General features: G+C 32.6%; 1 protein-coding gene across 2 annotated transcripts in view; it reads right to left on the minus strand.

Moving 5' to 3' along the window:
- Nucleotides 1–27,089, minus strand: part of MPP7 (MAGUK p55 scaffold protein 7) — a 230,004-nt gene that overhangs the window by 155,066 nt on the left and 47,849 nt on the right. For both annotated transcript variants that reach the window (XM_052000274.1, XM_052000275.1), the window contains exon 2: nt 17,450–17,610. In XM_052000274.1, the coding sequence (XP_051856234.1) occupies nt 17,450–17,486 (37 nt within the window). In that variant the 5' untranslated portion in view covers nt 17,487–17,610. The remainder of the gene's footprint in view (nt 1–17,449; nt 17,611–27,089) is intronic.

Here is a 27,089-nt window from a genome sequence, read left to right on the forward strand (position 1 = left end):
ATACAATGCTAGCTAGAAACAAACCATAAGTACTGAAATATTTAATAGCTAACACAAAGAAAAGTATTACGCAGGTTATTAAGCATTTTTAAGGATAGTATTTCTTTCATAGTCATTAAATGTCATTCATTTCTATTCATTAAACTTAAAATAATATAATTTGACCTAATAAATCTTAAGAAATTAAATTTGATATTAGAAAAAGTAAATCAATGCTCCAAATATAATACCCTTTTTCAAAATAAAGTTTTTTTTTAATCAGAATCAAGAAGAAACAATTTTTCCCAGTTTTGAAAAATTATTTCCGTATTATTGTAATATTCTACAAAGGACAGTAGATCCTAGGAGAAAAATAAATGGCTAAGAATTAGATGCAAGTGTTCCCGTAGTGAACCATACACTGCCTGCAGATTCCAGATGCTCAACATTCTTGACATCAGGATGGAAAAATTTACTGTTAGTCTAGAGAAATTTAATATCACCATTCTTGTCATATCCTTCATAGCTTCGTTATTAGGACAAGTCTGGGGAAGCTATAACCAGTGTTAAATGAAAAAAAATCTGGTCTCTGCGTTCCATCATTGTTACATATTATAAAACAAAGTTCTTAGGAACAGTATAGAAAAGATACCAAAAAATATTGCAAAATTTACATTCATTTGTTTTTCCTTCTTGTTAGTTTTGCCATTTGTATTCCATATAATATAGAACCAGGCATAAGACCAAAGAAATTTTACTGTAACTCAGGGGTAATAAACACTAAAGAACATACATCTAAGCCCAGAACAACACTGTAAAATTTTATTGTATTAACAAAATAGGACAAACCAACCTTTAAATTTTCCACTCTGTCAAAGGTAAAACAATCAGTACTACTCATTGCTATTTACAACAGGCTTCAATTTTTCTAATTTAAAATATATTTTAGGGCTTTCCAAAAGAATACACTTTTCAAGCATACATCTTTTGATGTCATCCATTATAATAAAAAAATACAACTGAAGAGAAAAATTGAAAAGCATCTGAAACATTGAAAATAAAACCTTGCCACAATTTGCTTCTTTTAATTTAAATTTTAAAATTCTGTTTAAAACATTAAAAAGATAATAATGGAAAGATAAGACTTGGATAGAAATATGCACCCCGTCTGAAATTTTTTAAATTATTTTTGGAGCTGCATGTAATATAGGCTATTATATTCTCTTCTATATTTTCTAGTTTGAGAAATTTGAGGAATGAAATATGTGTCCTTGAAGATGATAAATAAATACTAAATGCATGTTGAGTATAAAGCATTTGAGTATTTGGCCCATATAATTTTTAAAAATTCACTCTCAAAATATGATTTTGAGTATTTGGGCCATATAATTTTTAAAAATTCACTCTCAAAATATGTATTAATTTGTGCAAGGCACTTGTTAGACAAAAACAAAAACAAAGTACATTATAGAATCACAGAATTTCATCATTCAGGGTCCCTCAGAGCATTTATCCACCCATTCATTCAACTACTATAAGTCTTCATTGCCTGCCTCGTCAAATAACCCTACTTCAATAAACTGAACAAAAATAAATCCAGTCAAAGAAATACACAATCTCCCAAGCTGGCTTACTTTACTCTTAGACATGATGGACTGAAAAACAAAAATTGTCACTGACTTTTTTTTCTTGTTATCAAGTCTATTTCTGCCTCTCAGTACTCCCTAGCTTCTACTCTCAGAGGCTGGAGAACAATTCCCATAACCACATAACAATCCTTCAAATACTTGAAGGTAAGATGTACCCAACCAACCCAAGTGCTTTCTTCTTGATACTAACTACTCCCATCTCCTTCAACTAGTACTCATACAACATGATGGCTAAATCCTTCCTTGGTCATTCTCCAGGCTGTCAATAACCCTATAACTTGTGTTATGCAGACCTGAACATAATAATCATATACCAGGTTATTATTTAACCCAGAAAAAATGCAACACAGACTATTATATCTTTTTCATTATGAGCAGCATGCCCTCTCAATGTAGTGTAAAATTATGCTGGCTTTTTTGGTTACCAAGCTGTTTAGGTCACTCTTGCTGTCCATTAAAACACCTATATCTTTTTGCATAAAAAAATAATTTTCCAACGAAAGGTTCTTCATCCTGTATTTTAAAAGTTTGTTTTTTTAAAACTCTCATCATATGAAATATGTCTTATTTACTATTAAACCCCATCTTATTAGATTTTCTCTATCATATATACCTTGCCAACATGTTTTTTGGGTTCTTGACATCTGTTTCTTACTACTTCTAGTTTTCACAAATGTAGCATCTGTGTCGGACTGTTCAAAAATTTTTTAATTCAGATGGGAAAATATATCAACACTAGAAATGTTTTCATCAAGTTTATTATATGAATGGGCTATGACAACTCTGAAATCAATCACAAAACCCAATCCAAGTGTACCCATTTCTACTATCATTTGTGTCACATTTTGCCATTCTCTCCACACAGGCAGCACAAGAACCAAGGACTTGACAAAATCAAGCTACATATCCTTCTGGTTGGCAGAGAAAAAAAGTTATTAGTACAACCTATACTTAATAAAGCCATGTTGGCTTTTTAGTGATCAACATTGTCCACATTTCCAAATATATTCCACTCAGGAATTAAAGTCAAGTTCACTAATCTCTAATTTAGAAAGTTCATTCTCTTCCCTTTTACTTTTTGAAATATAATCAATATTCATACTCTTCTAATTTTATGATGCTACTCATATTTTTCAATATTTTTCAAAGATTACTGACTCAAAACCTTCATACCATCACATATATTCAGAAAAGGTATAATCCATTTTTGCCTGGAAATTGGAGCAATACAACATAAAGAAGGTGACATTAAAGCCTGGACTTTATAAATTCTTTATCTTCACAAACTAGAATACTATCCATTCACCTTGATCCTATCTTGCTTTCCCTTGCTTCTGTCTGTTTGTTTTTTGGTTACCAAGATGTTTAGGTCACTCTTGCTGTCCATTAAAACACCTATATCTTTTTGCATAAAAAGATGCATACTCTCCATATCTGGAATGTACTACCATATCATTTCCATCTCCTGAAATCCTTTTCCTTCAAGGTCCAACTTAAGTATCACTATCTCCATGAAGTTGTATTTGTTCCTCCAAGTAGAAAATATTCTCTCCCTTCTCAAATTTTCTTAAATCACTTGGTTGAGATTTTTACTTTAAACTATTACAACATTCTACCTTTTATCATATTTGTGTGCATATTTCATGACTTCCACAATTATATTATAAACATGTCTTTAGAGACTGGGTTATTTTTCAGCTTTAAACTCCCAATACCTTGCCAAAAAGTGAAAGGACGCTCTTCTACCCCTAACTACTTTTTTATCAAAGCAAGTACTTTTTTATTGAATCTGTTTGAAATAGTCATATGTGCCTTTAATGAATTCAATTCAGTAAGGATAATAAAATTTTAGATTTAAGGATATAATACAGATACCTTAAATTTACATATTTAGGCTACAACACATCATATTTAAGTATTTTGGGATTTATCTCTACATAATACCCAATATAGAATCTCATTCTCACAACAGCCTTGGGAGGCAGATGCTATAGGCACTCATTCTAAATTCATGACAAAAAATTGGAATACCATGAGAATGAGAGGTAGGACAGGAGGCAACATAGCCACACCAGAATTTTGGGAATATGACTTTGGCAGCTGAGTACTAGTGTGATACAATTAGAACCCATACTAGGTGATAGCTGAATAAGTGGAGAAAAAGGGACATGTATGAGAGAGATTGTAAAGGAAGAAGAACTAACAAGATTGAATACAAATGATAAGTCCAGGGAAATAACTGAGATTTAAAGTCTGATTGATGGGGGGAATAGGAAAAAGAGATGATTTGGGAGAAGTAAGTTTTGTTTTGGACATGTTGAATCTAAGACACGTACAGGTGAAAAGGTGGAGGCTCTAAACCAAGAGTCTGTAAATTTGATCTTTAAAACTATGCTGATAAATGTATTTAACATAACTGGTTTTCTTTGTAAACTAATACATGTTATTTTATGTATTTAAAATCATTATTCTAAGAAAACATCCATAGGTTTCACCAAACAACCATTTTCCCCCAATTTCCCACCCAGCTGAACTCTTTTAGAATGGACTCTTATCATGATTCTTGAAGGATCAGGAAACTCCTCATACTTAAAAACCTGGTTCTCCCACCTCATCATTACATCATTACAATCTGCCTTTCTCATTGGAGCAAAGATCTCTTCCAAAAGCTTCCATTTAAAGATGCGTCTCCAGACAGCCATCTTCTTTTTTATCCCACTTTTAAAAGCAGCATGAACTTTTTGTTTAGAAAATAGAAATTTATAATTTGGGAAGGCAAAGTTGAGAAAATTATAGAACAAAGTGCTTAAAATGATTTCTAAATCAGAAACGTGGTTTGTGTTGCTTCTAAAAACTCTGTAAAAACACCACACACTGTAACAGTTCATCCTAATTAGCAATAGTCTGGAATCCTTCTCTTACTCCATGCAGGAATATTCAACTAAGCTAAAAGAACCTCTTCCTCTGTAATCAGTTGGACTCTTTTGAAGCACTGTAGTACCTTCCAACAGGAAGTTTACTCAGATGCTCTCAGATGGAATGCCTCTGAACTTGCTGCAATGCCAGGGAAATATTATTATCCCTGTAATTGAGAGCAGAAAAGCATTACATGGGAGATAGCAATGAAGCACTTGGAGGCTTTCAGAGGAGTAGTTAAAACTTCTCAGGTGTGCATTGCAATAAGATGTGTAACAACAGCAGACATCCAAAGAATTAAGCCAATTGGAGAGAATGGAAGAGAAAACTGATTGGAAAGTTAAGAATAAGGGATTATCTTGTTACAATGAGAGTCCTTTTGAGAACACATAATGTGATTTTGTAATGGATTCAGTTTGTGATTTTTCTCTTGTTCAATTCAGCAGCATGTGAGGAGGGGAAGGGGAGGAGAAGGGAAAAGGAGGAAAATGGTCAGAGTAATCCAAGGTTGGAATTTAACAGTGATATAGGGACAAGGAACTCAAGTGTAGATGATGATAGTGCATAGTTGAAATGCTTTGCCATGGGGTGAAGAAGGGAAAGATAGGATATACAAATGATAACCTGGAAAAGAACTGCGGGATAAGGGACTGAGGACATTATTAAGATGAGTAACAAGGTTAGAAGACATGAGGCAGAGGAAAAGTTATGACCAGATAAAAGAATTTCAGAGTTGATGAATGTAGAATTAGAACATTTGTAGGTGACAGATAGCAAGATTATGGCCATCTCTATATGTAACTGAAGTGGAACAAAGGAACTGATTATGAGAAGAGAATAAATGGAGAAACTGAGAGGTTAGGTATTTGATAGAACATAAATGTATACTGAAATTCACTAAATCATTGGGGTAGGCTCATTCTTGAAAATGCATATATTAGGTACTATAGCAGCTGTAAGATTTTAGTCACTTTTCTGTATTGCTTACTCTTAGCTAAATTAAAGTAAGCCAATTATTTACCTCTTTCTCAATTTTAGAATGTAGATGATTATTACATAATCAAACCCCTCCCCCCCTCATTGTTTTATCTGAGGCTAGGGATAAACACATTGATTCCTTTTACTCTGTCCTTAATGGTCTCAGGAATTACCATCCAATCATGGTGTGATTATGAAAATTAAAAGAGAAAATATACATAAAACACTTTGCAAACCTTAAAGCATTCTGTAAGTGCTAGTTATTATTATTATTATCATTCAAAGAATCCTCTAAGAATACCAAACATGGTAGATACAAAAGAAATATGTGCTTCAACAATTTATAATGTAATTGGAAGCAGAAAAAAAGGGCTAACTACTTATTAATGAACAGTCTAAATCTTTATTGATGAATGTAATCGACATGGCCTAGCAGTGCCAGATCTCAAACCACACAACAAAAAAAAATTCTCAAAACAGCTCAGAATTGATAAAAAAAAATAAAATAAATGGATCAATTGAACAGATTAAATATACAACATAAATAAGTAAATATATCTAATACTCTAGTGTTTAATAAACATAAAAACCCTAGGGTACCAGGAAAGGACTTGCTGTTTGACAAAAATTTCTGCAAAAATCAGACAGTGATGTGGAAGAAATTAGATTTAGATCAATACTTTACATTTTATACAAAGAAAATCTCCAAATAGTATATAAAGCATTTATAATAAGTCACATGATAAACTAATTAGAGAGGCATGAGGGAAAACTAGCTATCAACTCTATGGACAGAAGAAAGTTTATGAACCAAACAAGGAATAAAGAAAACAAGTGATCAATGTGACAAAGGTGACCCCCCCCAAAAAAAAAATATTAAATGTTAGAGAGGCAGAGAAAAAAAAAAAGCCTGATGAACTATTGGTGGACCTGTAAATGGGTGCAACCGTTCTAGAAAGCAATATGGAAATTATACAAAAAATAATACTACACAGTATATGTCCTTTGGCCAACACTGATAAGTCTCTACTCAAAAATGATCAAAGAAAGAGGAAAAAGTAAAATGCACACAAAAATATTTCTAACAGCTCTTTTTCTAGTGGCATAAAACTACAAAATAAAGAGATGCTCATCAGTTGAGGATGGATAACTAAGTTGAATGTGATAGGGTATTTGCAAAAAGAAAGATTGTTAAAAGACAAAGAATGATGAAATGAATTGGCATAAAGTAAAAGAAGCAAAAATTATAATAATTTATAATATCAATATTATGAAAATGAACAATTTTGAGATCTTCCACAAACTGATGAAAAAAGAAATAAGCTGAAACAGGAAAACAATTTACACAATACCAATAATGTAAAAACTAACAATTCTGAAACGTAGAAGAATTATGATCAATATAGTGATTATATCATAATTCCAATGTTATCAATACAAAGATGACAAATTTAAGGTGCAAAATGAAATATATACCTTTGACATACAGGCATTGAGGAAATATGTTTTGCTTAACTATGCATATGTGATTTAACAAATGTTTTGGGTTTTTTCTCCTCAATGAAGGGACTATGGAAGGAAGAAAAAACAGATTTCTGTTGTGTTGCTTTTTGTAACATTTTTAATGTTTTTTAAAAATAGAAAAGTAGAAGATGCTACAGATTTGAAATGTTATAGGTAATTTTAGATGAGGTCCCTATTACTGTTTTACTTTTTGGTAAGAGTCTTCTCAAAAAGTGGGAGTAATCTGTAAATATTTATAATACTTTGAAAAAATCAATAAAACTTTTTCTTAAAAAAGGATGTCAGTGCTCAATTTCAAATGGAATCCTTAAATTTTAGTACGGACAAATTAATTACAATGTACTCTGAAAAAAAGAGAAAAAGGAACAAAAATATGCAAGGATTTTGGATTTGGACTTCATAAGACAAGAAACTAGTCGGTTTGTCAATAATTTCTATATTCACATCTCGCTGGATTTAGCAAATATTGATTGTTGTGTCAGCATAAATGGGTACCAAAAAAGTGTGCTATCCTGCCAAAAAGTCAGTGGTTTTCCCAAAAGCAGCCATAATAATCCCCCAAAAAAAATTCCAAACAGAAAAATACCAATCCTGGAAATTAGCAAATGAATGAGAAAGCTAAAGATCCAGGCCAAAGCCACAACTGACTCTTCTCTGTTATTAGCTGATGGTAAATTCCCACCATATAAATCACTGTTATTATCAAATTTAGGGAAGAAAATCCAAATGGCTAAAAAATATGCTGATTGCCAGATAAAAATATGTCCAGTATTGATCTAGAATTTTTAAAACCATAGAATAATTAACAAAGAAGAGAAACCCATCTTATCCTATCAATGGAAATCTATCATAGTTGATCTGTTCTGCCATCACTAGTCATCTTCTACCACCTCTCACCATTTTCATCATTGTAATGGGATTCAACCTATTTCCTATTCTCTGTTCTTGTTGTTCAGTCATTTTCGTCATGTCCAACATTCGAGACTCCACTTGGGGTTTTCTTAGCAAAGATACTGATTTGTTATTTCCTTCTCCAAACTTTGTCCAAGTATCTGAGCTAATAAGCGTCTGAGGCCAGGTTTGAACTCATGAAGATATCTTCCTGACTCCAGGCCCAGCACTAACTACTGTGCAACCTAGCTGCCCTATTTCTTCTTCTTCCTCAAACAAAATATTTACACTATACTAAACACTATAGGGAAAAATATATATATATAATTCCAACTTCATTCTTAAAAATCTCAAATTTTAGTTACAATAATAAAATTCATTTTTTAAAAAACTAGCAATATAAGGCATTAACAAATAAATGACAAATAAATGGTACAGAAAATGTTAGAGAAGTCTAGGGAAAAAAATAGGTTAAGTCACAAGACACAATAGTCAATGACTATAGTAATCTGGTGTTTGATAAACTCAAAAACCCTAGATTCTGGGATAACAACTCACTATCTGACAAAAATCATTGAAAAAAATTGGAAAATAGTATGGCAGTAATTAGACATTATCCAACATTTTACACCCTATACCAAGATATGGTCAAAATAGGTTCATGATTTAGACATAAAAGATGATAACTATAAGCAAAATTAGGAAAGCAAGGGATAGTCTGTCAGATCTGTGGAGAAGAGAGGAATTTATGGCCACAAGAAGAACTAGAGAACATTATAAAATACAAAATGGAAAATTCTGATTATATTAAATTTAAAAGGTTTTATATAAACAAAATCAATGCAGCCAAGATTAGAAGAGAAGCAGAAACTAGGGGAAAAAATTACATCCAGTGTTGCTGATAAAGGCCTTATTTCTAAAATATATAGTGAATTGACTATGTATTTTCCAAAGATACAAGACATTTCCCAAATGATAAAAGATCAAAGAATATGAACAGACAATTTTCAGATGAAGAAATCAAAGCCATTTCTAGTCTTATGAAAAAAATACTCTAAATCACTATTGATTAGAGAAACACAAACTAAAACAACTCTGAGGTACTGCTTCATACTTCTCAGATTGGCTAAGATGACTGAAAAAGACAATGATAAATGTTGGAGGGGTTGTGGGAAAACTAAGACACTAACACATTGTTAGTGGTAGTATGAAATGATCCAACCATTCTGGAGAACAATTTGGAATTATGCTGAAAGGGCATACATACCCTTTGATTCAAAAATCGTTAAAAAAAAAAAAAAAAAAAAAGGACCCATATGTGCCAAAATGTTTGTAGCAGTCCTTTTTGCAGTGGTAAGGAACTGGAAACAGTCGATGCCCATCAGATGGGGAATGGCTGAATAAGTTATGGTATATGAATGTAATGGATTATTATTGTTCTATAGGAAATGACCAACAGGATATTTTCAGAGAGGCTTGGAGAGACTTACATAAACTGATGCGAAGTAAAATAAGCAGAACCAAGAAAACACTGTACACAGCAACAAGATTATGTGATGGTGAATTCTGTTGGACACAGTTCTTTTCAATAACGAGGTGATTCAGGTCAGTTCCAATGATCTGGTGATGGAGAGAGCCATTCAAATCCAAAGAGAGACTGAATGTGGATGAAAGCATAGTGTTTTTACCCTTTTTTGTTGTTGTTGTAGTTGTTTCCTTTTTTTCTTTCTCATGTTTTTTTTTTTCTTTTTGATGTGATTTTTCTTATACAGCATGATAAATGCAGAAATATGTTTATAAGAACTGCACATATTTAATCCATATTAAATTGTTTGCTGTCTAGGGAAGGAGAGAAAGAGAAAAATTTGGAACACAAGGTTTTACAAAGGTGAATGTTGAAAACTATCTTTGCATGTGTTTGGAAAAATAAAAATAAAATTTTAAGTGTACAAAAAGATCAAAAAAATTTCAAGGAGAAATTGGAATTTGAGCTATAAATGAAAATTTGAATATTTTAGTGAGTGGAAATATACTATAGTGAAGGCTCTGTAGAAAGGGAGAATGGAACGAGCCAAAACAAAGGAGATAATACATACCATGTAAACCTAATTGGGATAAAGATTCATGTAAAGGACTAATGGGAACTAGGTTTTGTAGCCTACCTTAAAGAACAGACTAAGGAGTATAGAATTTCTCCCTGGGATATGTGGGGAGCAGGAAGTGTGTGTGTGTGTGTGTGTGTGTGTGTGTGTGTGTGTGTGTGTGTGTAAAGGCAACATAAAGTAAGAAACAAATGAGAAAGATGCTACTTAAAAAACAATCAATATCAAATTGGCAAGATTGAATTTGAATACCTGATTATTTGGTTTTGAGCAAGACCAAAAAAAGAGGGTTATCTCAGTCATCTCTGAACTTGAATAACAGGACAAAAAGAAATACTGACAAACCCAGGCATCTGAAGAGAAAGTTACTTTCTGAGATGAAACTGATAGTGAATTTGGAGATATTTAAAAGTCTTAAGAAAAGAAAAATAATGATAAAAAATATTCATTCTACAATCTGAATGGCTTTTCAGTTGTTTTCAGTCATGTCTCACTCTTTGTGACCCCATTTGGGATTTTCTTAGCAGATAATGCAATGGTTTCCCATTTCCTTTCTCCAGCTGATTTTACAGATGAGGAGACTGAGGCAAACAGGATGAACTGACTTGCCTAGGGTCACACAACTAATATTTAAGGCCAGAGCTGAACTCAGAAGAGGAATCTTCCTGACTCCAAGTCTAGCACTCTATTCTTAGCTACAAAAGAAGTTAAATATTTCAAGAGATCAAAGTACGGCTTTTACAACAGTATCTTATCAGATAAAAATGATCTTGATCTTAGAGTCAATATCACAATTTGGGATACCATCAGGTGACTAAATTCTTTAAAATAATTTCACGGAAGTCTTTAACTCCAGAAAAACTAGTCTAAAAACCAAAACGAAAATGTAAGCAAGAGTGATGAAACAAAACAGGTAAAAAACATTTCATACACAACGATTTCAGGTATTTTCTCTGGTACATGTGAAATTATGTAGCTTTTCTGGTACATAATTCTTCATTTGTAGTGTCTATCAATTCAGGGTACTGCATTTAAGAGGGACATTGACAACAGAAGAAGCCCAGAGAAGGGTAAAATAGTTTGGAAATTACATCAAAACAAAAGTTCAGAAAGATAAAGTTTTTTAGTTTAGAGAAGAAATGATAGTTATCATTACAAAATATTTTTAAATTCACAAACCAAAAGACATAGTGTGTTCCACAAAGGGAAAATTTGTCAGAAATACTATAAAAATGGAGGTACCAAACACACAACTGCCACTATGTATGACCACCAAGATTAAAATGTAACTGGAAAATATTTAATAAAATAATGAAAAATACAACAGAAGGAATAATGTTAATACATTGTTTTCTACATTAACAAATGACTCACAAGCATTCCTATGTAAAGTTTAATTATCTCCATTTCTATCCAAGTTTGACACCAAAACTATAAAAAGTATTCACAGATTAGGTAGAAGTTAACTGCCAAGGTTTAACTGCCAAAGTCCAACCTAACATTAAAATAAAAGGTTTATTTCCCCCATCGTTTTTTCAAAGTTTTTTTCTTTTTTTTTTCTCCTACCAACATAGAGAATTCCAGAATTTAAAGAAATATTAGAGTTGACATAGTTCCATTCACTATTTAAAGATTGAATGAAAAGCACTTAATTTATTAGGGGCTTATCATGGGTCAAGCACTATGCTAAGCACTCAGAAAAGAAAAATTAGAGAGAGAGCCTGTTCTCACAGAATATGCAAAATTTACAATACAAATATATGCAATCTGCCAAAGGAAGTTCAGCTTTAGGACAGACTGAAAGCTCCAGAGATCTTAAAGGTTTAGCAATGGGTCAGATGGTATGCCCAAGGTCTTAAACTACAGAAAGCACTTGGATAATGGCACCAAGGAAGCACAGAGAATAGTGGCAGAATAGGTAGTAAGGCCAAGAGGACTTTAGGAGACAATGCATGTGGAAAAGTTTGTTAGGAACAAAAGTTATTGGTTCCTATCTCATGTAAGGCCTATAAGCAGTCAAAAAGAGGGAGACAAAAGGAAAATTCAAAGAAGGAGAAACTCCCTAATGGGAAGGGAAATTCCCCAGCAGGATGACTTCTGGAACAGGGAAAGTTGTAAGAGGAAAATGAAATGAGGAGGAAACAAAGGTAACATGAGTAAAGAAGGAATTAAATAGTTTAATAGTGATAATAAAAGGTGGCTTATTCAAATAGTGAGATGGATCTATGAGTCTATCAATATTAGTATTTCCTCCATTGTTGTATATTGTAACCATCTTGATGGGAGTGGATAAAGGAAGTATAAAAAAAAAGGTGGTGTGTCAAGCTTAACACCAAAAAAACAAAGATCTTGCAACAAGGTTTCACAAATTCCTGGTAAAGAGAAGGAAGAAGAAATAGAAGTAGTGTTAGACTATATTTTTGGGCTCAAAGATCACTATAGACTATGACTGCAGCCATGAAAAAAAAAAATTAACTCCTCGAAAGGAAAGGTATGGCAAATTTGGACAGCATACTAAAAAAACAGAGACATTACCTTGCTGATAAAGGTTCATATGGTCAAAGTGATGGTTTTTCTAGTGACAATAATCTATGGCTGTGAGAGTGTTACTATAAGGAAAGCTCAACACAGAAGAGTGAATGTTTTCCAATTGTGGTGCTGAAGACTTGAGAGTCCTTTGGACAACAAGGAGATAAAAGCAGTAAATACTTGAAATTAATTCATACTATTCATTGGAACTTCAAATACTGAATTTAAGTCCCACTTGGTCATAGTTTGTCAGAGTGAATATAAATAGCAACTGTTTCTGTTTTGGCCAGAAACCTTAAAGGTTTCACCCTCACAGATTGATTTTTTTTTTTTTTTTTGGGGGGGGGGGGAGACAAAGTAAAAGAGGACATTTTCTGCTTTATTTCTTACCTAGCCTTAATCACTGATTGGGGGTTTGCTTCAGTCAAACAGAGAACAGTTAAAGACCTAGCTTAAGACCTCAGGGACATCCCCATCCCACTTCATATCTTGCCACTGTACCCAGAGAGCTCCAGAGGAGAAGTGAGACAGATAACTGCACAGCCCGCCGTCCCTCAAATCCAATTCACTTGCATGCCATGGCATCACCTCCTTGATGTCATAGTCTCCTTTTAAACCAAGGACAAACAACAAGTACTTAAATACTTTAGCACAAAATGAAGCCAAAACTCATTGAAAAAGACCCTAATGTTGGGAAAAATTGAATCTATCAGGAATACTACAGAATGGAGGTATAACTCATAACTGCCACTATGTATGACCACCAAGATTGAAATGAAACTGAGAATTATTTAACAAAACAATGAAAAATACTATATGAAACCACATTTTTTATTTCCCATATCTACTCTCATCAAGATGACTGCAATATGCAACAATGGAGGGAAACACCAACATTGATAAACTCATAGGTCTATGTCAGGGGGATGAGATATATACATGGTGCCATGGAAACAAGAAACATGAATTTACACAAACTTTAAGACATTGTGAAATAGATAGAGCACCTGTTCTGAAGTCAGGAGGACCCTAGTTCAAATGTGACCTCAGATACTTAACACTGCCTACCTATGTGACCCTGGGCAAGTCACTTAACCCCAATTACCTTAGCAAAAAAGGTGGGGGAGGGAAGGAGAGAGAAAATGGGGGAGAGGGAAACAGGAAGGGAGAGAGAGAGAGGGAGGGAGGGAGGGAGGGCGGAAAGAAGGAAGAGAGGGAAGGAGAGAGAAATTGTGAAAGATAAAAAGGCCTGGCATCCACAAGCCCATGAAGAGGTGGACATAGGGAATGACAGAACAAAATCTTTTTTTTTTTTTAATAATAGCTTTTTATTTTCAAAATACACGCAAAGATAGTTTTCAACATTCACCTTGCAAAACCTTGTGTTCCAAATTTTTCTCCCTCCCTTAGTCCTAACCCTTCCCATAGACAGCAAGTAATACAATAGGTTAGAATTCTTGTGCAATTCTTCTATACAATTCCCCATTTATCATGCTGCACAAGTAAAATCAGATCAAAAAGGGAAAACAAAAGGAGAAAGAAAAAAAAAAAAAAGGTGAAAATACTATGTTATGATCTACACTACGATCCCACAGTCCTCTCTCTGGGTGCTCACTTCACTTAGCATCAGTTCATGTAAGTCTCTCCAGGTCTTTCTGAAATCATCCTGCTGATCACTTTTTATAGAACTATAATATTCCATAATATTCATATGCCATATCCGATTCAGCCATTCCCCAACTGATGGGCATCCATTCAGTTTCCAGTTTCCTGTTTCTTACCACTACAAAAAGGGCTGCCACAAACATTTTTGTACATGTGGGTCCCTTTCCTTCTTTTTTTTTTTTAATGATCTCTTTGAGATACAGGCCCAGTAACGGCACTGCTAGTGAACAACAACCTTTTATATGACTCTTTTTAGGTCCTCCCATAAATTAACCACAGAGTATCATTTAATGATACTTTTTCACTTTCTTGAAGTTTCCCTCATTCTTGCCATATTACTATACTATCTTTTTCATTTTCACTTCATTGATGATATCTACTATGGCTAGTTTTCAAAATTTTTTAATAATGTGTCATACTCTCACACCTACCCTCTATTACCCTCTCGGTGACACTCATTTTTAAATGCTTTGGATTCTGTAATGTTCTATAACACCACAACAGCAATAGAATATTGTTACTAGAAAGAGGGGTCACTTTCAAAGGAAATGTGCTATTACTGCAAGAATTTTCCAGTTTTTTAAAGGTAATACAGCTTGCTTTCCTATTCATATATGGCCCAAGTCATTGTCTATTTGCAGTGTCACAGTATAGACTGATGAACAAAAAGTTATAGATGGTCCATCTAATTGCATATCAATGCTAATTAGGCTATGAAGAGCTTTAAATTCTAAGCTAAGGACTTGGAGCTTCAATGGAAAGTTTCTGAGCAATGAGAGTGACATGATTTAAAAATGTACATGAGGGGCAGCTAGTTGGTGCAGTGGATAGAGCAGCAACCTTGAAGTCAGGTGGACCTGAGTTCAAATCTGATCTCAGACACTTAACACTTCCTAGCTATGTGACCCTGGGCATATCACTTAACCCCAATTGCTTCAACAACCAAAAAAAAAAAGTGCATTGAGAAGCTAATTCTGGTAGGATAGATTGGAGAAGAGGAAATCAGGATCCAAAGAGAATATTTGAAGCTATTTTGGTACTCTAATGAAGAAATAATAAATGAGGTGGTTATCAGAGATTATGGAGGTATGAGAAAGAGAAATATTCAAGAATTGTACTTGAGGTAGAATTAAAAATATTTATAATGACAGCAGCCATCTCCTCAAGTATACAGATTTGAAACAAAAATTCTTTCCACACAATCATCTATTCACTCCCATCCACTGTTTTGTCAATTATTGTTGACCATAACACCTGACATCTTACACCTTTCTTCTTCCCACTAATCCTAATAAAACCCATTTCTTATCCAATTTATTTCATTCATTTAAATATATCTAAAACGAGTTCCCAAGACTTAATTAGACTGTGAAATAAGTACATAACACAAAAATTGTTAAGAATTAAGATTCTTAACAATCTCTGTCTAGATTAATGGTAATAAAAACTTGTACCATATGGTTGAAGAGAAGTGATCAAAAGTGGCAAGAGAAAGGAAAGGTGAGGTTAATTAAGGTAGTGGTGCCCAAGCTGTTGTCCTTCTACAGAAAATTTAATAAACATTTGAATATTAATGTAATTGCTACCAAATTATTTATTTTTTCCATCACAGGAAACTTACAAAAGTAGGAAAACATAACCTATGTCACAAAATCCATGCCTAAAGGAACTATTCAATAGGTCAACCCTGTCTTTTGGAATTAGAATTCTGTCACATTATTAAAGCCATAAAATAATTTTTACTTCCTCTATCTCACTAGCAAGTCTGGAGCAAGACCAATGTCAGAAGTCAAGTCAAAAAGCACTTGTTAAACCTTTTTTATGTGCCAGGAATTGTACAAAGTATAGAGGACATAAACAGAAGCAAAAAAATAGTGCCTGTCCTTAAGAGTTTACTTTCTAACAGGAAAAGACAATATACAAAATGGAGTTGAAAATGGAAGGGAAGAATGTTGTAATTTAGTCCAGAGAGTAAGACTGCTGAAACACGGTGACAAAATGCAGAAGATGAAGTGTGTTCAATCTGGTTCTTTCCTTAAAGTAGACATTGTAAGGAGGAACTCATCAAAGGGAATATTAGGAGGACTGTAGTTTAATAATTTCCTACAAGTTATTTTTAAGTTTTAAGGCCGCATACCCAATTACAAGAATGAATTTCTTGGTTATATGAAGAGATGTAAAACTGTCATTCATTAGAAACTTGTGCTGTGATTCAAACAATTAAAATTTTTCAAAAATGCAATGGAATTTGCTTATCACAGTACAAAATCAAAATGTGAATAAAGGAAATGCTAAAAGAATTTCACAAGAGCACTAACTCCTAAGGTCAAATATACTTGAAATAATACAATAAATTTTTACAAAACTCAATCTAACAAACATAATTCCAGTAAAATTCTTGCCTGATCCACAAGACCTTCAACAGAACAGCTATCCAAATGGGAAGAAATAAAATGACAAGAATAGAAAAGTGGTATAAAATATTTTTTTAAAAAGCAAATAACAATGCAAATATTGTTAAAAAGATTAACTGCCAAAAACATGTGAGGGGGAGGAGGTGTAGGGGGATATGAAGTCACTGACTTCCATTCTGAAATAGCTGCTGCCTCAGTTATTTATCACAAGTACAAAGATCTATATATACTACTTTAACACAGAGCAGACAAAAGTCATAAGCATTATTAATTCCTTCCAGCTAAATACATGCCATTATTCATAAAGGCAAAACAGGAGGCAGATGGCTTAGAGTTAAGTCATCATCACTTTTTTGAAATGTGCATACACTAGTGACAATAGATTGGTGTTATTTATCTATGAATGGCATACACAAACTTAGAATTCACTTTTAAAGACAAGTTTCAACATAAGCTCATCTTTGGAAAAGCAAGTAAGAAAAGTTTTACAATAGATTAACAGTATCAATTTACTAAAATTTAGTATTTGGTTCACCATTTATCTCTGCTATGTAAAAAGAGAACTGCTAAATTATATGAGAGGAAAAAAAACACAAATAATTTGCCAAATTTAGAGGACAAGATAAAAACTCATTAAATATAGGAATGCAAATTTCAAAAATTACAAGCCAAAGACATTTTGTTCTACAAATCTATCAAGTTTTTTGGGTGTTTTTTTTTTAAACAAATTTATCAATTTAATATTTATCTACATAAATATGTTTATTACAGTTATTATTTGCTTTAGGGAAGATTCACATACCTGTCTCATTTCCAGATCCTGCTGATAAAGCTGGCATGTTTTATTCTGCAGTTTATACCAAAATGATGAAATTCTTTCCACTTGCAAGGAAGCAGTTAATTTCAGTTAAATTGCTTGTGGCTACGTAGTCTAAAAATAATCTTCCAATTTGTAAGCCTTCCCTAGAAGGGACAGAAACATTTTGTAAACTTAAAGAGCATTGTTAATGTATAAAATCATGTAGGAAAAATTCTTATTTTAAATTAACAAAATAAAGAGCTCACAATTCATGAGAAATGTTTTCTTAGTGACAACATTCAATTGTAACATTTTTTATTTGATTTTAGATTTTCAATTTTAAAAACAAAACATGAAAGCTCCTATTTGAAATTAAATTAAAACGAAATAAAAAATTTAAATATTTTCCTGCAGGAGAAAGGCAGAACAAGGCAGTTAAGAATTCAGGTAACATTTTTGGATGTGAGACACTTCAGGGAGGGATGGGATCTAAGATGAAAGACTTGAATGAATTAATTCTTTGACCAAATGTTAAAATACTTTTGTAAAAATGTTTTTCCTTCAGTCACCATGAATTCCAAAAGGTCACATTTTTAGAAGAAGAGTTTGATTATAGAGTCAGTAGTTTACTAAATTTTTATAAATTAGTATCCTTTTTATATAATTAATAAGTTAATAAGTTGAAGAATTAAGTTATGTTTTTAATTCATTAATATAGTATCCCTTAATTTTTAAAATTTATGTAAAATAAGGAAATTAAATTCTAAACTATACTTTTAAAGTAACGTAGAAAAACATTTGTACAGAATATCTCAAAAGTGTGAGTGCTAGCTTAAAACTGCACCAACACTTTTGGGATATCCTGTATTATAAATTCCATGACTATTCTTTATATATTCACCATAAAAATTACATATGTGTGTGTGTGTGTGTGTGTGTATATATATATACACATATATATATATGTGTGTGTATATATATATATATGTATATATATATATATAAATTATGACACATATCCAAAAGTTTTCAGATAATAAGAGTATGAAAGGAAGTTTTAAAGATTCTAAATCAAGATTGACACTGACCTAAGAACACTTAAAGAGTTACTAAGTGATTCAAATTAGATCATCATGTCCCAATAAGGGACCACACAAAATTTTTGTATTTGTAAAAAAAATAAATCACATAGGCAACCACAGTGTCTCTGTGTGTATATATATTATGAATGTGTGCATATGTATGTATACATATAGATATACTTAAATCTTCTTGTCATATTTACCACAATATCCATATTAGTTTCTCTTCTGTCAGTAGAGTTCAAAATAAAAATTTATTTTCAATATAACTTCTTTTTCTTAAAGCAGTTTAAAAAAATTTTTTTACAAAAAAAATTAATACAAATGTGGTAAACATTTTATTAAAATTTGTTATTTGATCCATCATTGCACTCTTCCATACTTTTGAGTTAATTATATTATGAAACAACTTGACTACCAAATTTAGAGAACAGGGTAAAAACTTTCCTAATTTTACATTTCTAACTTTGCTCTATTGAGAAATGCCAAGGAGAGAGGAAGGAAGAGAAAGGCATCATTTAAATGTCAAAATGAAAAGTTAATTTAGTAAAATCTATCATGGAATAAAAGGTCAAATAAACATAATAATTTTAATTTTATCACATTATAAAAACTGGTATAATAGACACCAAAGTACAATACATATAAAATGGACACAGGGAGAAGAAAGCTTTGCAGGACATGATCTTCATCAATTTAAGCCCTTTTTTAAAAAATAAGAAACAGCAAAATAGACTTCATTAAATGGTTGGATTTCTTAACCTGTTCTCCAGATTAATATTAAAGAGTAACACTATCTTCACACCACAATTAAATCCATTTGTATACAAATATAAAATGACAAATAATCCATATGAAGATGTTCTTAGAATTAAGAGTCTAGAAGAATTAAAGACAAAGTAACACATTCAAATCAACCAAATGCATTGGATAATCAAGATGAGATTTATTGTAGCGGGTTTTTGATTTTTAAAAAAGCAAAGTGCTCTAAATAGAGACAAACAGCTGATCTCCATTTGTAAGAGAGTTTCACTGTCAAGCACCACATACCTTCTCAAGAACTTATATTAGTCACATATATTATACCTTCCTTTTATGCATAAATTTAAGGTTTTATCAAATGGAATAAAAAGATCTGATATAGGTGGTTTTTTTAAAAAAATCATTCCATTATAATAACTGATTAAGATAATAAGTTTCAATAAAACAATTTTCTGAGCTGCAATTGGCTGACCTACATGAACTCCATATATTAAAAGGCCTAGATGTCATTCTTTTTAAATTTCAAAATAAAACACTCATATTAAAATCTTCAAGCAGTCTTATTAAGAAATACACATAAAGCATAGTTATTTCCCCCCAGAACCTCCACATACATAATGAAATAGAAGTGACCTGATGAAATCCTTAACGAGTAAAATTCTTAATAAATTGCTGGTAAAAAATAAAAGGCGGGGAGAGGTAACCTGCAACTTATGCTACTTTTTTGCAGTGATTATGCTATTTTCTTTGGCTAAATTTATTGAAAATGCTTTGGAATGTCAGAATCCAGTCATAAGTATTACTGACTGCTATATGGAATCGATTTGCTAAAACACAGAAATACCAGCTGTTACAGTATGTCCTGGGAGGGATTACTGAATATTCTTAAATTGAAGTCCAATCCATCTTTCCATAAAAAGTAGACCCAAATGCCAGGAATGTAACAGCAGTATCAAGTGCACCTGAGGCATTTACAATACCCAATAGGACTGTTAGAATCAGCCCTTAAAAAGGCTTATTTTTGAAATTTCATTATTCCAGTTGTACCTTGCTTCTATATATCACACTGTATCAGATTTTTCTGGCATCTGTCATTTGGAAACAGTGAAATATGTGAAGGTCTAGGATTCGATGTTGAATTTCCACAAGGCCCCTAGTAACCTCTCAGGCTCCTGTAGTACTTCTGACATCTAGTGGTCAAACACAGGAGATACATGTATTGTAATCACTTTTTTTTTTTTGGTTTTCCAAATCTATGAAGTTATATAATTTACTTGAGAAAACCAAGGGCTAATAATTTCTAAGCAGTTGTTTCAATTTTCTTCTATATTTTAAAGCATGCACTTAATTTATAACACCAAACTAGCAGTGATCATTTCAGTCATTTTATCATTAAATTGTCCAAAATTCTGAAATGACAAGCTAAGACTGTGACCAATAGGCCAACTAAACAATGAAAACTAAAGCACCAAAGTTTCAAAGTCTAAGAGAGCAACGTTAACTTGAAAATGCTTCAAAAAGATTTTTTTAATTCTATGTATTTTATTTGCATACATATCCAATATTATTAAAAAAAAAGTTTAAATCCCATCAAAATTATATAAGCTACCATAATCAGAGTATCATCTACGAATATTTCAGCTACAAATTTCTAATACAAGTATAGTTTTTCCACAAAACTATATGGATTACAATAAGAACAAAAGGAATAAACTTTCTTAAAGTAATGCAATGATTATTGTACTCCATCAATCAGAATGTTGATCTATAATCTAGAAATCTATGAAATCAAGAAACACTAACATCTAGAAATGTTATGTGGCAAAGTTCAGCTCTCAAAAGTCTTAAAAAATGCATTTAAAGATTATCTAATCATATGTTCTTTTTGTCACAAAAACAAACTGGGAAGACCTCTATGAACACATGCAGGGCACAAGTAAGCAAAAATCAGAGAATAACTTATGTAACATTAAAGAGGAAAAAACAACTTTGAAAGATTTTAGAATGTTAATCAGTGCAATGATAAACCTCAAATCAAAAAAAAGAAAAAAAAAGAAACATGCCATTGATTGAAATCACAAGATTTCTCTTTATATTCCTTAATTCTTTATTATGAAACCACATATCACATAAGATTTCAGTGTTTTTCTGACCATTCTTCTAAGTCTAACCTTAATTAGCGCCTATAAGTTTTTAATGGTTTAAATCAAGTGGAGTTCCCAAGATAGAGGTAGTATATTCAAGTTTATCCCTTAGATAAATTTCTTAACCTTCTACGAAATATGAAATGGTAACAGATCATGTTGCAATATCTAAATTCATTTGGAAATTTGGTAATGTCTCTTTCTTGTCAGACAACTCCTCAGTCCCCTTTGCTGGATCTTCAATATACTTGTTAACTCTGCATATCCCTCATGGATATGTCTTGAGTGTTCTTCTCTTCACCCTTTATACCTTTCTGATTTTCAGCAACCTTCTTAGCTCTCATGGAATTAACTGTCATGCAGATGATTCTATTACCTATTTGTATAAAAATCACCTGTCTACTAATCTCCTGTCTCCCATCTTCAATTACTTATTAGATATCTCAAACTAGATATCTCATAGACATCTTAAAGCTAAGACTTCCAAACTGAATTTACTATCCTTCCCCTGAAGCCCTCTTTCTTAATTTACTTATGAGGGTAAAGGACCATTATCCTCCATAGTCACTTGGGCTATAACATAGGGATCATCCTCCACTCATTTCTCATTCCTCCCCCTACCCAGCCAAACTCCACTGATTCTAACTTGGTAACACTTTTCCTATGTCCCTTTCTCCCCTCCAACACTGCTGGTCCCCATGGAGCAAGCCCTCATCTTTGGACTATGCCAATAGCCTGCTGATTGATCTCCTTGTCTCAAGATGCTCCACTCAGCTCTCAAACTGATCTTCCTAAAACAAAAGTCTGACTGTGGCATACCACCTCATTCCTCAATTCAATAAACTCCTGTGGCTCCCTATCACCTCCAAGATCATATATAAAATTCCATTTGGGTTTTATAGTCTTTTAAAACCTGCTCCCTCCCTAACTTTCCCATCTTTTTATACTCTATTCCCCCATACATAGTCTGCAACCCAATGAAACCAGACTCCTTAGTGTTCCCCATCTTCTCCATCTCCCAAGACATTTTCACTGGCTATCTCCCATAACTGGGGCTCTTCTTGTCTCTATTCCCTGTCTCCTTCTCTCTACATTCCTGGATTTCTTCAAGTCTCACCTTTGACAAGAAGAATTTCTTAGTCCTCCTTCATCTCAATGTCTTACATCTAAAACTATCGTCAGATGTTTTGTTTGTAAATAGTCATTTCCATGCAGTCTTTCCCATTAGGCTGTAGGCTTCTTGAGAACAAAGACTGTCTTTTACCTTCCTCTGTATCCCCAGAACTTAAAGAAGAAAAAAAAAAAAAAAAAAAGCCTAGCATGTAATATAAGAACTTAAAAAATGATTGTTAACAACATATTTAAGAAACTGCATGTCACCTCTCTACTCAATAAACTCTAATAACTCCCACTTTCAGGAACAAATATAAAATTCTAGTTGACATTCAAAGCCCTCACCTGCCACCCTCCACCTCTACCTCTCCAGTCTTGGTTGAAACACACACACACAGACACACACACACACACACACACACACACAGACACACACACACACACAGACACACACACACACAGCAGCACCACTAGCTTTTCTTTACTGTCCCTCAAACAAGACACTCCAGCTCTCAACTTGATGAATTTTCACAGACAGCCTCCAATGTCTGGAATTCTTCCTTACCTTCTGGTACCTCCTTGATACTTTTGTGTAGCCTGAGAATGAGGCTATAAATATTCAAAAGGCAGAAAAAAGGTTCCCTACCCCTTTCTTGATCCTCCTTAATTCTTGTGCCTTCTCTCTGCTAAGTATTTCCAATTTATCCTATGTGTAACTTGTTTATACATACTTCTCTGGATATTAGAATAGAGACTTGTTTTACTGTTTTTGTATCCCCAGTACTTACCATAATGCCTAAAAAAACAGTAGGCACCAAATAAATGTTTACTGACTGACTACAAATATATATGAACAAGAATTACTCCCCAGTTGACAAATGGTCAAATATATAAACGAGCAGTTTTCTAAGGATAAAAATCCAAACCATGGCCAATCATATTTTTTAAAATGCTCCAGAAAGGATTCTGGAAAGATAGCAGAGTAGGTCCAAAAATTCCAAGCTCTCCAGATTTTCTCCACAAACAAAACAAAATGGAGACTCATGGCCAAAGCAGATATGTGAAAAAGAACAGAAAAGGATTCTCATTAAATCACCTGAAAAAAGACCCCAGAATGGAGCTTTGGCCTGCAGCTTCAGTGAAATAGCAAAGGAGAAACTCTAACTAGCTTAGAGGCCTAGAAGACTGAGGGAACCTCTATCACTACGGAACACCCAGCCAGCTGTGATGAGACAGGACCCTGGGCAAGAAGGAACCAGAGGGCCAGGGAAGCTATTTAGACTGTGGGCCTTCACAGGAGGATGGCGTTCTTGGCTAAAGGTTCCAGTCTGGAGGGGAGAACTGAAGGAAGACCTAAGGTCAAAGGTACCATTTTCCCCACCCTGGATTAGAGGCAATTACATTAACAAGCTCTTATTTAAATAAATGAATGAATGAATGGATAGATAGATAGATAAAGTAGGCAAAGGAATAAGAACTATGGGAATGAGGAAGACCAGGGTTCATTGTCAGGAGAATACTGAAGTAAAAAAAAAAATCCTCTCTTACCCCAAAGAGTATTATTAAAGGGTGACCTGTTCAAAAAGAATTCATAGAAGAACTCAAAAAACAGTTTAAAAATCAAATGAGAGAGATTAACAACAACTAAAGAAAAAAAATCTAAGAAAAAAAGATTATGAAAAGAAAATCAACCAACTAGAAAAGGAGATCCAGAGTCTTAAGTAAGAAAATGACTATTTGAAAATTAGAATTGGGCAAAGGGAAGCCAGTGAAGTTATAAGAAATCAAGAAATAAAAAATAAAATATAAAGAATAAAAAATAGAAGAGAATGTGAGGCATTTCATACAAAACAAAACAAAAAAAAAAAAAAAAAAAAAAAAAAACCCCACATATCCAGAAGAGATTAAGAAGAGAAAACATATAAACAATTATTTGAAAGCTATGACCAAAAAAAAAAAAAAAAAAAAAAACAACCTTGATGTAATAATACAAGGAATAATCAAAGAAAATTGCCCTTAAATAATAGAACAAGAGGGGAAGATAGAAATAGAAAAAATCCATCAATCACCACCAGAAAAAGATCCTACAAGAAAAACATATGGGAAATCATTGCTAAATTTTGAAACTTCCAGATCAAAGAGAAAAATTTACAAGCAACGCAAAAGGAAAAAAAAGACAATTGAAATATGCTGGAACTACAATTAGAGTCCCATAAGATTTAGCAACTACAATAAAAGACCACATGTCCTGGAATGTTATATATCAATAATCAAAAGAACCAGGGTTGCAGCTGAAAATATTATATTCAGTAAAATTAAACATACTATAAATGGGGAAAGAAGGACATAACATAAGCTGTCAAATTTTCAGGATTTTGATACAAACCTAAACTCAATAGAAATTTTACCATATAAGAGCCAACATCAAAGACTATTTTCAAGGGAATCAAAAAGAATAAATTATTTAGTTTTATATGTGGAAATATAAACCATAGCTCTAAGATTGTTATTAGTAACTGGGTATTACAAATGAAAGATTGGGTAGAGCTGAGTAGGGTGTAATTGATCCTCAAAAGCAAAACTATGTAGAAAAAGGTAAAAATAGTAATTATGTTATATTAATGAGGTACAATAACTGGAGGGATATTCATGTTTCAGATGGGTTCAGGTCAACATAATAAGAATAATACAACCTAAATTAATTTACAGATTTAGTATTGCCAACAATTTTAAAAATTCACTTGGAGGAAACAAAAGAGCTAGAATATGAAAGGGAAAAATACAAAGGTAGGAATAAAGGGAGAACAACACTTCCAAGACTTCAAATTATGTTAGAAAGTCATAATTATCAAAATTAAAATAACTAACAGTGATAGTTTTAAAACAAGTAAAATATATGGAACAGATTAAATTTTAAAAATAAGAAATAACTGAAATAAATTAATGTTGTAGTCATTGTTTTTAATAAATAAATTGTATTTATTATTATAAACAACTATTTGCTCTCCCAATCCAACAAAAGTGTAGAACAACTGAGAACAACACTGGTCATTTGCAAAACATTATAAATAATAAACAAAGAGGGAGAAAAATGTAAATTTATTCTATTATTTCCTGGAAAGAAATTACAGAGAATGACTGAAAATATTAAGTGGTGTTGTCTCATAAGACAAAGAAAAGCAATTAAGGATAAAAAAAAAATATGATAAAAACTTGGCCATAAGAACTACATGTTTAACTACACGATTTTCTGAATCTTTATAATTGAAACAGAAATCAGAACAAGGAACAAGTAAATATAAAAAAAGACTTGCTCGTGCTTTTCTGGGTATCCACGTTCATCAATAAAGCTAGTATATACCTTTAGCAGTGGGTGTGGGAACACTGTCATTAATAGCAGACTCTTTAGATATGTTGATTAGTTTTGATAAACTTTTTTCATCCAACTAAATTTTTTTTCCTCCAAATTCCAAAAAATAGTTGAGAAAAAAAATTTTGATACTACCCATAAGGAGTTATTAAATCTTAATGGGTAGGGAAGGTGATATATTTTAGGAAAAAGCAAATTGGGACTTAAAAAGGAGACACAGAGTAGCAAGAGACTTGAAGCACAAAGACTAAATAAAAACTATTCTAGTAGTTTCAGGCAGAAAATAAAAAAGGAATTAACTAGTACAAGAGAGAGATACTGGGAGAAAACAAAGAAAATTAATAAGAGTTAAGATTTACTTAATTTTCTACTGGCTAATGACAAATGCTGTATTAAACGATAAATGTGATTACTCAGCATCTACACTAAGGAAGAGAAAAAAGAAAAAACTCAAGCACAATACTTATTATAAGGAAAAAAAAGAAGGGAGAAAATGGAGGAGTACCACCAAAGAGAGAGATATAGACAGAGAAAGAAAGAGATTTATTAAAAGATATTCTTTATAACAGGAAGGAGCCAGAAGTGAGATAATGTGACTTCCACTAAGTGGAACTGCTTCAGAATAGCTTTAGCTGACCAAGTAGGCAAACCACAATAGCACATGAAATGAGAGAACATGAAAACTTTCATATCATATGAGATATGATTCTATCTCATAACAAAGTTGTAAAGAGGTCTCTTCAGTTAGAGGGAAATGGATTCATGATGCTTTTTGTCAACAACATCCTTAGTTATAAGTTTGGCAACATATAGCAGAGAAAAAAAAATTTTTTTAAATCATTTTCCCCTGGATTATACAAAGGATAAAATCAAGAAACTATTAAACTCTCAGGGGAAAAGCTAAAGTACTCTGAAATCAATGAAAATCTTTATTTAATACAAAATCCACCTATTATGCATAATAATAAAACATTAAGTTTGTATTTTCATACATGCCTAGTGTATTTATTTTACTACATTTGTTATAAGGGAGGTCTCTTTGGGGTTTGTTTTTTTTGTGATGGAGAGAAGGAATCTTGGAGAGACAAGAAGAATATCCATAGTTTATATCCTCCCCCCAAAAAGTAATTAAACAAAGCAAAGAGGATCCTTGCATTTTCTAAAAACAGGAG

Source organism: Antechinus flavipes, chromosome 5 (assembly GCF_016432865.1).
Source record: "Antechinus flavipes isolate AdamAnt ecotype Samford, QLD, Australia chromosome 5, AdamAnt_v2, whole genome shotgun sequence".
Classification (NCBI taxonomy): domain Eukaryota; kingdom Metazoa; phylum Chordata; class Mammalia; order Dasyuromorphia; family Dasyuridae; genus Antechinus; species Antechinus flavipes.